This window comes from Sycon ciliatum, chromosome 8 (genome assembly GCF_964019385.1).
Source record: "Sycon ciliatum chromosome 8, ocSycCili1.1, whole genome shotgun sequence".
NCBI classification, from domain to species: Eukaryota; Metazoa; Porifera; class Calcarea; order Leucosolenida; family Sycettidae; genus Sycon; species Sycon ciliatum.
In genome coordinates this window covers 33,952,276-33,970,431 of record NC_088650.1, presented here as the reverse complement: position 1 = coordinate 33,970,431, position 18,156 = coordinate 33,952,276, and the positions used below count along the sequence as shown (strand labels likewise).

Here is an 18,156-nt window from a genome sequence, read left to right as displayed (position 1 = left end):
TGTACCCCAAATTTCAGGACATAACCTTGCTGGTACTGGCTCTTGAAGATGACCTACAGAATGGCCGCCATTGGACAGTCTGAAATGATTGATTCGTGCGAGGGACTCAAGTAATCAGTTGGATGGCCAAACATTATAGGGTAAATTGGATTGGTGTGCAGATGCAGGTGGTTTGGCTGTGCTGTGTTGTGAGCAGCAGCGACCCCTCGTTCCTGTACCTTTTTTCAGTGTGTATTCTAGTCAATTGTTTTGCCCCAAATCCCAGGAATGGAGCATCCCTGGACCAATCTGTCATTGTGGGTGAATGAGGTCCACCAAGGGATAAACGTAGTCAACTTTGAGCAAAATCGGAAGTTTGGCCATGTCCAGTGTTGTTTGGTCATCACCGGTATCTTCGGGACCAAATGTTAGGCCGATTCCACACTACACCAGATCCTGTATAAAAGCCATTTTTCAGGCACTTTTCAGGCAAGTTGCCATGGCGATCACTTTGAGAAACGCGGGAAAGTGAAAAGTGCTTGTTGTCTCCAAAGCAACACCAACACCCTCTTTCAAGGCAACTTTTTACCATTTCAGAACACTTTTCTGACATTTCTTCAGCCTTTCGATTTTTTCGAATTTGTTTCCTGTCGTATCTTTCAGTTGTGAGCTGTCGACAATGCCTAGGGTCATGTTTAGCCAGGAGCTTGAGGGCAAGCTGATCGAGCTTTGGAATGGACATTTGAGGCGACCTCCGGGTGGTACAGTTTGCAGGAGCTACGCGGAGGAGATCGCCATCAAGCTGAATTTGTTTGCTGAACAGCTCCGGGAGGAGGCAATCTATACAGCATCGATCCTCCATTCCAAAATCGACAACATGAAAACGAAGGCGAAAGGACTGTAAGAGACATGCACAAAGAAAACTGCCACCGGAATGCCTGTTGACGAGGTTGACGAATATTCGACCTATGATCTGGAATCCGCCTAGCGCCTACACAGCGTGGTCAAATTTCAAGATTTGGCACGCGAAAATGGGTGATATTCGAGGATTTGGACCACAAAGAGCCCCCTCCACCACCGCCGTTGCTACATGTAGATCAAGCACAGGAAAGCCTCACAGTCTAACCTTCAAAGCAAAGTCCCGTGATGGACACTTGTAGGTCCTAGGTGTGAATGCAGCTTCACTGTATTACCCACTTTATGCCTTCAAGGCAAACCCACTTTTAGCGTGCTGTGGAATCGGCCTAACGTTGTCTATCCAGCATAGTGCAGTACAGGCCCGACGGAAGGCGGGCGAGGTTGGTCCGGTTTGGGGGGGGGGGGGGGTGCGGTGGATGCCAGGCATTTTTTTAAAGTGCGGTCGGAAATAGCAAAATTTGGCCCTTTCCCAAGTTTTCAGAGCCCACTACGGGCGATAATTTTGCATGGATATCAATGTACAAATATTATTATTAGTATCAAATTTTAAACAAATGTTTGGCCTGCTATGGGAGTATGGGTGCATGTACACATGTACATGTACATGTATGCATGATCGATAGTACAATGTATCTGAACATGTACATATACCCAGAATTTTTTCTCCCCGGCTTTAGACGAATCTCAGGGGGTGACCTGAGTATGCAGTATGCAGTATGCAGCTGGTCCGGTTGTCACCGGACCAGCCGGACCGGTTCCGGCGGCCCTGCAGTAGAAGGGAAACTTCAGCAGACAGGTGGTGACACGCATGTTGAGGCTATACTGCGGGGAAACTTCAGCAGACAGGTGGTGAAACGCATGTTGAGGCGACCACTGAGCTGTTGTGTAGTCCATATCAGGCAAGGGCGGTCAATGGTACCTTCATCCACTGTTGTTGTTGACATCAGGAAAACCCCGATGATGCCAGTGGGTTAACAGCAAACACATAGCTGTCCTGTTAGCGGCTTGAAGTTATCCCCGCTTCACCGAGCAACTGTACCTGTGACATTATCATGAGTCATCATTGTTTCGGGGTAAACAAGTTAGTTGTTTACGATAGGATTATATTCTCACTTGGCCATTGTAGGCAAATCATAAGAACCACGACATCTAAAGGATGCTGCATGAAAGTAGGCAGCTGCGAGATGCGTATCTCGCGCATGCTCTTGCATGGCTACGTAATGCATTACATCATAATACAACATCCCCTTCGTCATAAAGGAGTTTAACAACCTACATAACATACCGTACGTATATGACGGCGTGTTCACAATATAGAACATAACATCCAACAATAGCTCTATGTACAAGGTAACAATCATGAATGGCACACGACGACGTGCTAACAATACAGAGACATAGTATCCAACAATAGCTCTATGTACAATATAACAATGGCACCTCAGCTACTGAGACATAAGCGAACAGGTCCATGAGGCCTCTCTGGCCCTACACATCCAGGATTGACCTGGGTGCGACTGCGCGGCCAGACCGTGTTCGATACAGCTGGGTGGCAGGTTCAGCAGGCTGGCTGACGTCACACGGTGACGGCGGCTGAGACTGGCTAACGTCGCTCCACGGCGACGGCACGTCACTCGACGGCTGAGGGCCTGCGAGACTGGCATCCGGCGGGAAGTGGACCCGCCTCTCTCTGAGGTGGGTACGGTTGCGCCGCACTTCTGTCCCATGGTCAGGCTGCACCATGTATGACCGTGGCCCGTTGACAGACTGGGTTACGATACCAGGTTCCCACAGGTGCGTGGTCGGGCTGCGGATGCCGACGTGCTGACCAGGAACTAGGGGGCGGAGAGACTGCGCTCGCTGGTCATGGTGTACTTTCTGCTGGTCCTGCCGTTCCTCGAGCTTCTGTCGGATGGCCTCGTCCCGAGTGTCGCGCTGGTGTTTGCGAGGCAGGTTGTCCTGTACCTGACGACCGAACAGCATCTCTGCCGGCGACGGTAAGCCCTGGCACACTGGGGTGGCGCGAATGCACAGCAGTGCTAAGTGCGGGTCGGTCCCGCTCTCCCTTGCCTTCTCGAGAGCTCTCTTAGCGATCTTGACTTGCGATTCGATAAACCCGTTACTCTGCGGGTGATGTGGCGACGACGTACTGTGGCGGAATCCATATTCGGCAGCAAACTCCGCGAACAGATGGCTGCTGTATTGCGGCCCGTTGTCCGACTTCAGCACGGCTGGGATGCCGTGCTCACCGAAAATCTCCTTGAGGTGCTGGATGATGGCCCTGCTGGTCGCTTGTCCGGCAGGCAGCTTCCGGGTGATAAAGTACTTGGAGTAGTAGTCGGCGGCAATGAGGTATTCTGACCCGCCGAGGTAGAACAGGTCCGTGCCTAAGGTGTGCCATGCCCTTGGCGGAATATGGGGCTGCATCAGTGGTTCCTTGGCTTGACTGCTCTGGTGGCGCTGGCACGTCGTGCAAGATGAGACAGTTGCTTCGATATCCTTGTTGATGTCCTTCCAGAAGACGGACGTTCTGGCTCGCAGCTTGGTCTTCTCTATGCCTTGGTGGCTGGCGTGCAGCTTGCTGAGGATTTCCCCCCTCATTGGCGGGGGAATCAGGACGCGACTGCTCTTCAGGATGAGACCGTCCTCGGTGCTCATCTCGTCGCGGAAATTCCAGTACGGGAGCAGAATTGCCGGCACCGCGCTCCTCTCTGATGGCCAGCCACTGAAGATCATCTCCTTCAGTGCTGACATCTCGGCGTCTTTAGCCGACTCCTCGCGGATCCTCGTCATCGCTGCATCGCTGAATTGCGGGAACACGGCGTGTACACTGACGTCGAGGTCCTCAATTGGCTCTGTTTCCTCTGGCGACAGTCGGGATAGCGCGTCTGCGATCGGAATGTCCTTTCCGGGGCGGTACTTGATGGTCATGTCGTACGGCTGCAGCTTCAGCAGCATGCGCTGTAGACGCGGCGGGGCTGCGCGGAGGTGCTTGAGCTTGATTGACTCCAGCGGCTTGTGGTCGGATTCTACTGTGAATGACTGACCGAATAGGTAGGTGTGGAATCTTTCACACCCGTATACGACAGCTAAGAGCTCACGCTCAATATTGGCGTAGCGAGACTCCGTCTCGGTAAGCTTCTTGCTGGCGAATGCAACAGGCTTGTCGTCCTGCAGCAGAGTGGCGCCGAGACCTTTCATGGAAGCGTCGACTTGTAGTGTCGTTGCCTTGCCTGGGTCAAAGTAACTGAGCGTTACTTCTGTCGAAATGGCGGCCTTGACCTTGTCGAAGGTGCGCTGGTGGCTGTCTGTCCAGGCGAACGGTGTATCTGGCTTGGTCAGCTCACGCAGGTGCGCGGTCAGTGTGCTGGCATTCGGTATGAACGGGCTCATGTACGTGACTAGCCCGAGGAACGTCTGGAGCTCGTCCTCGTTCTCGGGGTGCTCCATCTGCTTCAGCGCTGAGACCTTCTTCGGGTCGGGCTGTATTCCGTCAGCGCTGCAGATGATGCCGAAGAACTTGATCTTGTCCTCTTTGATGCGGCATTTGTCTGGGTTCAACTTGAGACCAGATTGTTCGCAGCGAACCATCATCTGGTGCATGTTGAGATCATGGTCCTCGTCTGACGTCCCGTATGTGACGATGTCGTCTGCGATGCCGGTGACGCCTGAGCACCCTTCGAACGTCTGGTCGATCCTTGCTTGGAAGACATCTTGCGACATCTTGAGGCCGAATGGCATGCGAAGGAATCTGTAGCGCCCGAATGGTGTGTTGAAGGTGGTGAGGTAACTGGATTCGTCGTCGAGCTCCACATTCCAGTACCCACATTTGACGTCGACGATCGAGAACACTTTGGCACCTCTCAACTTCGGGGTGATCTCCTCAATGGTGGAGACCACGTGGTGCTCTCGCAGGATGGCGTGATTGAGGTCCTTGGGGTCTAGGCACAGGCGTAGCTTGCCATTGTCTTTGAGGCGGAACACGAGGCTGTTCACCCATGCTGTTGGTTCGCCTTCCTGGATCTTGGTGATGATGCCGTTCTGGATCATGTCCTCCAGCTCCGTCTTGATCTCGTCTCTCAGTGCGATGGCGTGGAGGTGGCGTGGAGGGTGTACAACCGGGACGACGTTGGGGTCCACTGTGATGTGGTACTTGCCTGGGAATTTCCCAATGCCATCGAAGCACTTCGGGTATTGCTTCATCAGGTCGTCCTTGTCTCGGATGCTCGCTGGCTTCTCCTGGACAGCGCAGTTCAGCGTGACTAACTGCAGGGCTGTCGCTGTCGGGAGGCCGATGATAGCAGTGCCAGGGCAGTCCGTGATGTAGAAGTCAGCGAGTTGACTCTTGCCATCGTAAGAGCACGGAATAGGACGGGTTCCGCATTGCTTTATCTTGGATCCGCCGTACGCTGTGAGGGTGGTACTTGACGGCTTCACGGACTTCGGCTTTGGGTATCCGTTTGGTCCGACGTGCTGGGGAAACATTTGGCAGAACACTCTCAGCGGCAATATATTGCCCTGGGCGCCCGTATCCACCTTGGCTCTCAAGGTGGCCGGTCTGTTGGTGTTGTCCAGGCTGACATTGAGGGTCGCGAACACCTCTCGCTCTAGTGGCGGTTGGTGACGCTCGACGCTGTCGATGATGACGGCGTCGAAATGCAGTGCGTCGAAGCGTCTCCGTGGGCTGGGGCTCCTCTGGGGGTAGCGCTCCCGCGGGCTGGGGCTCCTCTGGCGCCAGCGTCCGCGTTGCTGGCCCCTTCCATGTGCCTCGTCTCTCCCCTGCGAACGGCATACGTTTGCCCAGTGATTCGCCTTCCCGCATTTGTTGCAGGTGGAGCCGTGCGCTGGGCACTTGCTTGGGTGGTGGGTTCGTCCACATTTGCCGCAGTCTGCGTGTCCCACAGATTTGGAAATGGCGTGAACCGTTTCAGGTAGACGGCTGCTGCTGGTGGCGGTGGACAGCTGCTCCATGTGGCGCTGTGTTGCTTCATAAGTACGGGCCTTGTCAAGCGCTTCGTCCAGAGTCAAATCACTACCACCCTCCAGCAGGCGTTCTTGCACTTTCGAGTGCTTCGTCCCCACGATTAGCTGTTCTATCAGGCGATCGTTAGTCTCCTGAGCGTCCCTGAACTTGCACTTGGACGTCTTCTTCTTACACCTCGCAAAGAAATCATCTACAGACTCGTCGGGTTGCTGGCGGTATTTCTGAAGCTCAAACCGAGCCAGTCGTGCATTTACCCGTGGCTGCAAATGCTTATTAAATTTCTTGAAGACGGCAGCTACTTTGGATTTGTCGCTTGCATTATCCCACTCGAAACTATTGAAAGCATCAACACCAGTTCTCCCGATCCATAGCATGACATAGGCGACCTTTTCCTTGTCGGACTTGTCGGAAAAGGGACCTTGGAAAACTAGAAGGCAGTATTGTTGGAACCGCTCGAATTCATCAGGTAAATCTGCGGCTTGCCAATCCATCGACGGCGGGGTAAATCCGGCTGCTTCTGCCATTTTACCTCTTGCACCGGTGGCGCTACTGCGACAATTCTAGGGCGTTTATTTAGTTTACTTCTGGCACCATGTTTCGGGGTAAACAAGTTAGTTGTTTACGATAGGATTATATTCTCACTTGGCCATTGTAGGCAAATCATAAGAACCACGACATCTAAAGGATGCTGCATGAAAGTAGGCAGCTGCGAGATGCGTATCTCGCGCATGCTCTTGCATGGCTACGTAATGCATTACATCATAATACAACAATCATGACCTTGTTTTATGAATACACGTATCATACTTAACGTGCATGTAATGATGTCATGTGACCGGGGTAGTGGTTAGTGTACTGTACATGTATGTAATGGTGTCATGTGACCGGGGTAGTGGTTAGTGTACTGTACATGTATGTAATGGTGTCATGTGACTGGGGTAGTGGTTAGTGTACTGCACATGTCTGTAATGATGTCATGTGACTGGGGTAGTGGTTAGTGTTCTGTACATGTATGTAATGATGTCATGTGACCAGGGTAGTGGTTAGTGTGCTGTACATGGATGTAATGATGTCATGTGACCGGATTAGTGGTTAGTGTACTGTATATGTATGTAATGGTGTCATGTGACTGGGGTAGTGGTTAGTGTACTGTACATGGATGTAATGATGTCATGTGACCAGGGTAGTGGTTGGTGTACTGTATATGTATGTGATGATGTCATGTGACCAGGGTAGTGGTTAGTGTACTGTACATGTATGTAATGATGTCATGTGACCAGGGTAGTGGTTAGTGTACTGCACATGTATGTGATGATGTCATGTGACCAGGGTAGTGGTTAGAGTACTGTACATGTATGTAATGGTGTCATGTGACCAGGGTAGTGGTTAGTGTACTGCACATGTATGTGATGATGTCATGTGACCAGGGTAGTGGTTAGTGTACTGTACATGTATTGAATGGTGTCATGTGACCGGGGTACTGGGTAGTAGAGAGCCATGAAGGTTACAACTCAGTCCTCCCCCCCCCCCCCAGTGTATTGAATTCTTTGTGTTTTCGCTGTCTTCCTATGTCCTGTTCTTGTCTGCAGTAAAACGCCATTCAAGAAAGATTGACTGATGTATTAGTATGGTATCCCCAGTTCTATCATCCAAAGTATGATATCATTGAGTTCATCGTGCCAGCTGTGATGCCGCTGGCCCTAACCCTTACATCATACCAGTATGATGTCATTGGCTCTAACCCTTACATCATCCCAGTATGATGTCATTGGCTCTAAGCCTTACATCATCCCAGTATGATGTCATTGGCTCTAAGCCTTACATCATCCCAGTATGATGTCATTGACTGCATCCTCTGCAGACTTCAGCTGTACCATACTGTGTTTATGAACTGTTCTCAAGACCAGCTATCAATCCATTCTTATCAACAGCTCTAATAACAAAGACTGACAACGCATCGTGGAGTGATAGAGTGACTGCTAGAGTGACTGCTATAGAGTGACTGCTATCAATTTTATGAAATGAAAAGTTCCATGCTGGCTGTGTTCTCATTTTTTTGGTGCAAATTCGCCTTGATAGACTTTGCCTGCATCTGCTTTCAATGATTGTATAATTATTATTGTCATTATTTCCACCTTTTTCGCGTTGACATTATCAACCAAGCTTGGCTAGGCTTCGCAATGATGTGCTTTCAGCAAAATAGTTTCTACGTAGGTATTGTCTTCTATGAAGATAGTACCAATTGCAGCAGACCTTGATTCATGTGCTGCATGGGAATAAGATGACACGCCCGCTGGATCAAAGTCGAGGAAAGATGGAACATTTTTTGGTGATGAATATTGTTGAGCGGAGACAGACGCGGACTTTGCTTGAAAGTCCTTATTCTCATACATGATTTCTTACCGAGTTCTAGAATTTTTATGTAAGATTTAATTCACGCTTTGAGACGTCCCAAAGATTCCCATCATTTTGAACGTCAAAATACTCTTTTAACCCGCTAGTCATTTTGCCCATAAAATGGGCATGCCAGCAATTTGATGATCGAGATATGTCCGAGCCAGCTAGCTGCATGCGATAGCACTTAGTATTTTGCTTCCAACATAATAATATAATTTATCAGATATTAACTGACTTTCATGTACCTGGTGAATGATTCCGTACACGATGTGCCGTAATTCAGCCAAGTTGCTTGTACGCGGTTTATTGTGCTTCCAGTTTTAAAGCACAATTGCGTTCTCATAGTTTGCAACCTGTTTTCATTTTTATATTTTATTTCAGACAAGTCGAAGTCAAGATTGGACATTGTTTGTTGATGAATTTTTTGACTTTCCAAGCAAAATCGATCTCGACGTTTTTTTTTGGGCGCATGGCAAAATGTCTAATTTCCACCAGTATACTTCATGCATGTATAACATGTTGTGTTGACAGCCATGTTGACAGCCATGTTGACAGCCATGTTGACAGCCATGTTGACAGCCATGTTGACAGACATGTTGACAGCCATGTTGACAGCCATGTTGACAGACAAGGAGTCGTAACTGGGGTATAACAAATTTAAAAAAAACATCTGCAGGCTTTCTGACAAAGCTGTATTATGCCCCTAAGCATAATTTTTGTCTAAACCGAAAGATTATGCCGACCTTAAATGTTGGAATCCGTATATTATGCCGGAGCATAATTTTTTGACGAAATCCCAAGATTATGCCAAAATGCCGGCATAATCCGCAAAGGGCTAGCCATGTACACTGACAGAACTTATTTTCTTGGAATATTGACGATTTAGATGCAAGTGGATTTGCCTCTCCTCTCGGGATCATGTGTGTCTTTGTGTGTGTGTGTGTGGGTGTGTGTGCGTACACGCGTGCGTGTGTGTGTGTGTGTGTGGTGTGTGTTACATGGTAGGGGGTGTTGCATGGTAGGGGGTGCATGGTAGGGGGGGGGGGTGTTGCATGGTAGGGGGGGGGGGGGTGTTGCATGGTAGGGGGGGGTGCATGGTAGGGGATGTTGCATGGTAGGGGGGGGGGGGGGGGTTGCATGGTGTGGGGGGGTTGCATGGTAGGGGGAGGGGGTTCCATGGTAGGGGGGGGGGGGGTGCATGGCAGGGGATGTTGCATGGTAGGGGGGGGGGGTTGCATGGTAGGGGGGGGTGCATGGTAGGGGATGTTGCATGGTAGGGGGTTGCATGGTGTGGGGGGGGGGGGGTTGCATGGTAGGGGGAGGGGGTTGCATGGTAGGGGGGGGGGTGCATGGCAGGGGATGTTGCATGGTAGGGGGAGGGGGGGGGTTGCATGGCAGGGGATGTTGCATGGTAGGGGGGGGGGTTGCATGGTAGGGGGGGTTGCATGGTAGGGGGGTTGCATGGTAGGGGGGGGGGGTGCATGGTAGGGGATGTTGCATGGTAGGGGGGAGGGGGGTTGCATGGTAGGGGGGAGGGGGGTTGCATGGTAGGGGATGTTGCATGGTGGGGGGGGGGGGTTGCATGGTAGGGGGGGGGGTGCATGGTAGGGGATGTTGCATGGTAGGGGGAGGGGGGGGGGGTTGCATGAAGCATTGTCTTGTCTCCTGTGTTCTCTGGTAAATTGTTTTGAGCTGCGTGACCTGCGGCCTGGACCAGGACGCCCCCTCCTCCTCCGAGGCTCATTGTGCCACATTGGTACATGTATGTACATGTATGTGTGTGTGTGTGTGTGCGTGTGTGTGTGAGCGCACGTCCGTGCACATGTGTGTATGGGGATGTGTATGTGTGAGTATGTGCACACATGACTGTGTGTGAATGTGCGTGTGTGGATGTGTGCGTGTGTTGAGGTGTGCGTGTGCATGCATACAGTCATACAGACATGTACATGTACATTGTCCGCTTATGCTCTTCCCTGCATCTATTCCGTAATTCAGTACTTTCATTTCTAGGGTACCCTGTAAGAAGGCCTTAGGCCTGTGGGGATTGCCCTATCAAAAATTTGATAATAATAATAATAATATTAATAATGTACATGTACATGTACAACACTAAACTTGTTATGGTGGGAACAGGGTATGTCCGGATGTTCGTGTGTTTGCTAGTGCGAGTTATGGGTACTTCAACTGCATGTTGGACTAAAACAAGCCTCTTGTACGGGCAAAGCAAATTTGCTTACATAATATTATTATTATGACAGAAAATCTCAATACAAAAAAATGAACAAAACGTCAGGAATCTGAAGAAAGAAAAAACTCAATCCAATTTTTTGTTGCCATAACGGGAACTAAAACCCAACACAAATCTGAGAAGATGGCAGTTGGCGGTCACGCTGCAACAAAATCACCAAACGTAAGCACTAACAATGTTGAAACATGGTTGCAGGAGACAAACTACAAGTAAGCAAGCAACGCATACAAAGAAACAATCAGACAATTAAAACGCGTACCGTGTAGGCCACTGACCTGGACAGGCAGCGGTGCAAGAAGCCGTGGTCTCGCCTACGGCCATACGAACCCCTGCAACCGCGGAAGCATGTTATTGCCCAACGGAGCAGGGTAAACGACAGGAGGCTTCGAAGCTCACCCATCACTACGGAGTAGGCAAGCTCGCTATGCTTCTCCACCAGTTGCGATGCCAGTGCCTTCAAACACAATGTCGTCTCTTTACCGCACATGCCGGAGGTACTGAAAACGAGAGGAGTGAAGGCTCCACGATCCACTCTGTTCACTCTGTCACAGTATGTTCTTTTTTTGCCTTTTCATCCGCATGGAGCTGACTCAGGACTTCCGAACGAGACAGCAGGGAAGCTTTGGGGTGAGTGACCCGTACATCAAAGAAAGCATCCTGCTGCCTGGACCAAAAGCCCCGAGCCCGAATATCCAGGCGGGCTCCTGCCGACCGGTTGGCTGAACGGCCTGGCAAATCCTCTCCCTCATATGGGAGCAGAGTCGGCTCGGTCTCCACATCCTTCACCACCTCCCGCATTACCTCTGCCAGGAGATCTCGAATCTCATAATGGCGAGCGATGGGGTATCCCCCACATGGGCACGCTAATACAGCATGATCCGTGGTGAGGGCAGCCCCACACACACAGGTACTGGGGAGACCATCCAAAGAAAGACCGTAACGCAGGCACAGTGCATCACGGAAATCGGCTTTGTTCAGAATTGTTACTCTGTGCATGAGGGAAGGAGGTGTCGTGAGCCAGCTGGAGACTCCTTTTTCACCAGCCGTCTACAGAAGCAACTGCTGTTGTGGTGACAGGGTGCCATGAAGGTTCCGGGACTGATCCTCATGTTCCCTCAGCTGCACAGACCGGAGCTGGCGGGCAGTTTCGCGCACTGTGCCAATGGCGTCCATGACCGGATCAGCCTCAACGGGGACAATCGCTGAATCCGGGACCGCTGTCAATGCGGCAACACCACCGGAGGGCTGCGCGCTTGAATTCACTGCAGCAGGGGGAAATCACCGGCCTGCCGGCTCGGGGCCGTCACCAAGCGAGCTTCGTCCGGGGTGCTGGCGCCAGCAAGTGCAGGTACTTGAGTTGTCGGAGCAGCGTAATCCGGCAGCACAAGCCGGACCAGCGGTGCTGTGGTCCTGATGGAAGCATCGTGCTCTTGTGGCGCCAGAGAGCTAAGAACGGGAATGGCCAGACCACCAAAACGAACTGGCATGGCCAAGAGCTCGCGGAAGGACCGACCCCGAACCCGAGACATCGTGCCCAAGGAGAGTCGGCAGCAGGACGGTATTTAGCACGTCATCCACGCTGGCAATGATGTCGCTGGGGCATGCCATCGCGCGGAGATGGTACTTCCACCTGCTCGATAAGCCTCTAGTGAACACGGTGTAGGCCGCGTGAGGCTGAGTCTTGGCCATCTCCGCCAGGACCCGCAGTTCATCAGCCCATTTCCCTGCCAACTCCGACAGATATCCATGGCAGAATTCTAGGGTGCCTATTCCGCCGCCCAGGTACCGGCTTCCAGAACATGTGACTTTAATGCCTGTTCCTCCGAAGATGTCTCTTGCTCTGTCAAGTACATCAGCCTTAACAACCAGCACGGTCTTGGATGGGTTTGGATGGTACCCATTTCCAGGTCCTACCGCCTTCAGCTCATCCCAATATGTACGCAGGGGCTGGAGGCAATCAGCTGCCGAATCATCATCTGCATACCACGACTGCGTGGCAGTAGGGCATACCTGGGCCAGATGCTTGACTAGGGGGTTGATGGCGATTACGTATATAGCCATAGCAAGCGGATGTCCCTGGCAGGTTCCTTCGGCTGACAACACTTCGCCCCCACCGCTCACAAAAAGGCGAATTGGGCTGGAATAGGTGTTCACGAATACTCTTGCCAACGCTGCACACAGACGAAGCAAGTTGTGTAGAGCGGCTTGTCTGTTTAGACTGTTAAACGCATTTGACGCATCCACCATCAGAACGCCTTCCACCATTGGCCGTGCAAACAAGGCTGACATGGTGTGAACCGCGGCCTCGCATGCAGATGGCACACCCACGCACGTCTGCAATGGGCCTGGGGCCGTCACTCTTCTTACGTCGCTCTCCACAACAATCATGATCGCGCGGCAGATTAAATGGTGGGAAACCTCCCCAACGGCAATTGGGCGAACACCAGGTTTGTTGTCTAGGGGTATGAGGCGTGCCGAGGTGAAGCCGATCATAGCATCGGCCTCGAGAGTCTCCGTGCACAGGCACCTTGCAGCCGTAGCCAGAGCATAGCAAAGACGATCCGAGGCTTCCCTGAAGCAGGTTGTCATCCTGCACGAGGCGTCCGAATCGAGGCTCGAGGGGCCAGACGAGCCTTTCATTTGTCGGCTGAGCTTTTTGATCAACTCGGGGGTTAGCCTCTGAAATATCACAGGAATAGCCGGCTCTGCCTCCCCAGGTAGAAGAACATCATCATGAGGCACTGCAGGCTGCGGGTGCTTATCCAGCAACACCTAACGCACAGTGGCACCAGTCGTAGGATCGGCAACGTCACTCATCGCGAGAACTCCACCAGAAACATTGGGAGCGAGATACCTAATGGCTGATGAAATCTTGCCCTGAAACACTAGATTGCTAATATCACATCACTCCGCTCTGGTGACTGCGAGCGACGATGCGCATGATGGAGCATCGGCAGATGAGACTGGATAGCCTCACCCTCCTCCACCAGTTCGGGAATTCTACCAGATCTCCAGAGCGACAGCCGGCGGGTCAGATGGTCAGCCTGGTTTTTCATCATCTTCGAATCGTGGGACTTTTGTAGCAGGAGATGGCAGGCAGTGCATACAGCCCTCCTGGCAATACTCTGATGATCACCACCATCTGCGAAACACTGAATCAGCCACCAAAGGCTGACCCAGAGGCTCCGTAAGGAACAATGAACAGGTTGCGTCTCCAGCCCACCACCTATTAAACAACATACATGTACTTTCCATTGGCATCAGTATTCCGCGTAAGATTTTCGTCGCCTGTGTGGTGTGTTTCTCCACCAATGAGCGCGTAATATGATCATTTATCGCTGTTCTCACACTTTACCATTTTAGCAGCTTGCATATGCCATTGATATACCAGCAATGACGCAATGACGGGTCGGCCACCGCCTGGCACAGTGTTGAGGGAAGTACTAGCAATGCCCTGTCGTTTGGGTGGCCTGGGCCTGGTCACCCCGATGACTTTGTGCGCCCAGTATGAGTCGTCTGTCGCCATCACAGCATCTCTCTCCCGGCGTATCGTGGATCGTGTTTCTGATATTGGGAATTCTCTGATTGGCATCCAGCGGGAGAAGGCGAAGAGGAAGAAGGAAGTGCGTCATAGCCAGGCGGAGTCGGCACGGCGTATCAGCAATGATGCGTCGGACGCCTTGCGACACACCATTGTCCTCGCCCGTGAACCTGGCTCCTCGAGTTGGCTGACTTGCCGTCCATTGAAAAAGTATGGTTTTTTACTGAGCAAAGCTGAGTTCATGGACGGCTTGTGCCTCCGTTATGGTTGGATGCCGCCGAGGTTACCAACCCATTGCTCTTGTGGACGGGACAATGTTATTGACCATGCCTTGTCATGTCCCCTTGGTGGGTTTACCATTATCCGCCATAATGAGATCCGGGATGTGACAGCCTCTCTCCTTCAAGAGACCTATCACAATGTGTCCATTGAGCCACAGCTGCAGCCACTCACTGGAGAGAGAATGAGATACAGGTCTGCTATTGTGGAGGAGCATGCGCGGCTTGATGTAGCGGTCAGTGGTTTGTGGGGCAGTCGTTTTGAGCGTACTTTTCTTGATATACGGGTTTTTAATCCTCATGCACGCTCAAATCGATCTGCACCACACACCACTGTCTATCGGCGCCATGAAAAAGAAAAGCGACGATGTTATGAAGAGAGAGTGAGAGAGGTGGAGCATGCGACGTTCATGCCTGTTGTGCTGCCGGCAAGTGGTGGCATGGGAAGAGCGGCGACATCACTCTATCGCCGAATCGCGTTATTGAGAGCGGAAAGGAGGAAGGAGCAGTACTCCCACGTAATATCTTACATCAAATGCCGTCTCTCATTTGCCCTGTTGCGATCATGCATCATGTGTTTGCGGGGTTCACGGGGTCTTTTCCGTGAGCGATCGGTTCGGCATCCGGAGTCTGCTGAGCTGGTTGTTGCTGAGGCCCAGGTTGCTCGCATGTGAGAATCTATAAATTGCAGAAGATTATTTTTATTATAAATACTGGACATGGATATTGAATTAAACTGTACTCAGTGACTTTTTACATTCTACAGGCTACGTTTTATTGTTGTTATTATTGCAAAGCTTTCCTTTTGATCTTCAAAATTTGAGTAATAAATTTTACTGTAGAGTGTAGTGATTTTTTTGTACAATGAACACCAGCTCGAGCGCCGTGAAAAAAAATTGATATGTGTGGAAAGCACGCACTTGCGCCATTTCTGGTGTATAAGAATGATCATTCCTCCATTATCATCATTATCATCCTCTAATGAGCTCCGGCAGGGAGCGAAACAGCTGTCTAGAGTCGTGGAGCAATATTATCTCTCAACGGAAGTGTCCTTGCTGGTGTCTGTGTGGTTCGGCTGAAGAGCGCGTGGTTGTGATGAGTTGGGAATGCAATGAATGTTTGTTTGTTTGTTTTTATTTTGATTCGCAAATTCAAACGGGCATAGAACCCAATAACATGAAAGCGAATTTGAAAATTATACTTCGAATGAGAATTAAATACTTGGATCTTCAGCGTAGAGTCAGCGGTACATCAGAGGGATTTCGGGTACAACAGAAAGAGAACAGAACAACAGAAGATTTCGCTTGTCTTCAGCATCTACAGGGCACAGGTATAGGGGGTTACCTGCGTGCGAAACTGCGGAGCGTGATGGATGGCACGGTTTTCTTTTTGCTTTGGTTCTTACTCCATCGTTTCACGTTCTCAATTAACTGTTGTACATTCAGGGATCGCTAGCTGGTCATTTCATAACAGGTGAATAATGTCCATTTCAGGTCAGTAGACTCATTACCCCATTTCGCCGGAAATCCTGAAATTCCAGTGTTAGTACTGTTATGGCCCTGTTACGGAATCAACGGGAATTTTTTTCTCTTGATGAATCTTATCAAATATTCGAAATACAATGACTGTATGTAGAATTCCTGCCATCTTATCTTTGACTTTGGGTTGAAACAATAATTATTTAGAGGAGAATTCTCATCAAGTTTTTATGAGCATGCTTGGACACCCGCAGAATGGTCGGAGCACTCTGCTTTCTGTACAAGCTCCACTTTTCAACGGGCCCAGACATGCTTCTCACTCTCCTTCCACCCCGAGCGACCAACACATCACGCCATAGCCAACACACACAAAAGCATCTCTCACACCAGTTTCAGCTCACTTCCACTCTTCCGCTCAGAGCACGGAATGATATCCTTCGGTCCTTCCCTGACGCTGTTGTGGAGGTCTGGAACCAGCTCCCGCAGTGCGTTCTGCTGAACCAGCCAACAAGGAAAGGACTGCAGACGTTCAAAGAGAATGTCAACGCCCACCTGCGCCTTACCCGCCGGGAGTGGGCAACGGACAGGCTATGAACCAAAGAACAAAGACGAAAAGAAGCTCTAACTCTGTTCCCTCCTCCATCCACTTCTTTGACTCTCTGATATTAGGGAGGTTCCGGAGTACGATTTTTCGTGCCAAAATCCGTGGAGGCTCTACGGATTTTATATACGTCGTTTTCGAGCAGTGAAAAGTTCCGGGGTACGGAACTTATGTGTTTGCCGTCATTGCCTAGGTTACGATCGCAAACACGTCACATTCCCGCGCTATGCCTTTTTATTTTGAAAATTTGTACCGAAATCAAAACTTCCCGCGAAAAATCGATGTTTCTCGTACCAAATTTGTACGCGAAAAATCTTTCTGCACCCGATGACGCAAAATCTCCATACGAAACATGGTTCGTATGAAAGCCAGTCCACACGGATTCTCCGTGCCGAAAAATCGTATGGAGCACGCCTGGAAAAAATCCGTAGCGCCCATACGGATTTTGGCACGGAAAATCGTACCCCGGAACCTCTCTATTGTGCATAATTTCCCTCGTAATCTCCGGGTCGGGTGCTACGGCCCTGCATGATTGAAGTCAGGAACATCACACGCCCAGCGCTGCCTTGCATACCAAAACTGGCAAAAGTCAACAAAAAAATTCGACGGGTTCACGTACCGGGCAGGTCAAGAACAAGGAGTCGTACAACTCCCTGGTCAATAACCACCTTTCCGCTTCCGTGGGACGCCACCACCCCATGATCAGGCGTTAGATGCGGCTCCTAAACGGTGGGGAGGATAGATCAGATCCACCAACCAGAGGGCAAAAGCCCAAGTCAAAAGTCAAAAGATCCCTTTCTTTTCTTTTCTTGCCGTGGTTGGCTATCACCCCTCTCTCGCACTTTGGGTGCCAATTGGTCATGGACCACGAGTTATTATTAAACTCAATCTCGTAGCATGTGCACGCATTGCTAATGTGGGGAGCAACCCCAGAGATGAGGGCGATAACCAGCCATGGTAAAAGTACAAAAGAAAACAAGAAAACAATGGAAAGAAAAGAACAGGGAGGAAAACAAAGCTCAGCCAATTAAGTGAGATAGCCGGAAATTACATTGTTTAGCTAAACACGCGTGAGTGCTGCAGGAAAACACAACTCAGTACAAACAACTTGGCGAAACTGAGACATGCTGTGGCAGTGGTGGGCGAGGCTTGATAGCTTGAGCCAGTCAGAATAGGAATGAAACAAAGGGGATTTTGTAAACTGGACAGTGCGAGCTACAGGTAGCGAGACCTGTGCCCTGGTTGAACGGCTCCGCACAAACCAGTCATAGGGAAAAAGATGCCTTGGTACTTTCTCGAGTTTTATCTTTTGAATTAGCATGTTGCTGTGGAGACTGCGTCGAATAGAAAGGGGGCAAACACGAGCGAGAACATAGAGTTGTGCAGAGGAGACATCAGGGGGCAAGCAAAATAGCATTTTTAATACTTTTCGTTGGCAAACTTCGAGCTTGTCTGATATCGTGGTTGATAATCCACACCACGCTACGTCACAGTAGTCGAAGATCGGACAAATATACAAAGAGAAAAACAGAGATCTACAGTCGTGAGGCAGATAACGGCAGTGGGGCTTCAGAGTTCCTAAAATTCTGGATGCTTTAAGGCAAATATGGTCAGCATGTTCGGACCATGATAGCTTCGAGTCAAGAACGATTCCCAGGTGCCTGTGAGAAGTTACAACTTCCAGGGCCTGGGTGCAGTTCGGAAACGTTAACGGTGCAGATGGTGGACGTGC

At 50.5% G+C, this 18,156-nt stretch overlaps 1 protein-coding gene across 2 annotated transcripts in view; it reads left to right on the top strand.

The window, feature by feature from the left end:
- The window catches only part of LOC135822841 (uncharacterized), a 103,917-nt gene extending 95,193 nt beyond the window's left edge, over positions 1–8,724 (top strand). For both annotated transcript variants that reach the window (XM_065335677.1, XM_065335676.1), the window contains exon 16: positions 7,471–8,724. In XM_065335677.1, coding sequence (XP_065191749.1) covers positions 7,471–7,495 — 25 coding nt within the window. In that variant the 3' untranslated portion in view covers positions 7,496–8,724. The remainder of the gene's footprint in view (positions 1–7,470) is intronic.
- The last annotated feature ends 9,432 nt before the right edge of the window (positions 8,725–18,156 follow it).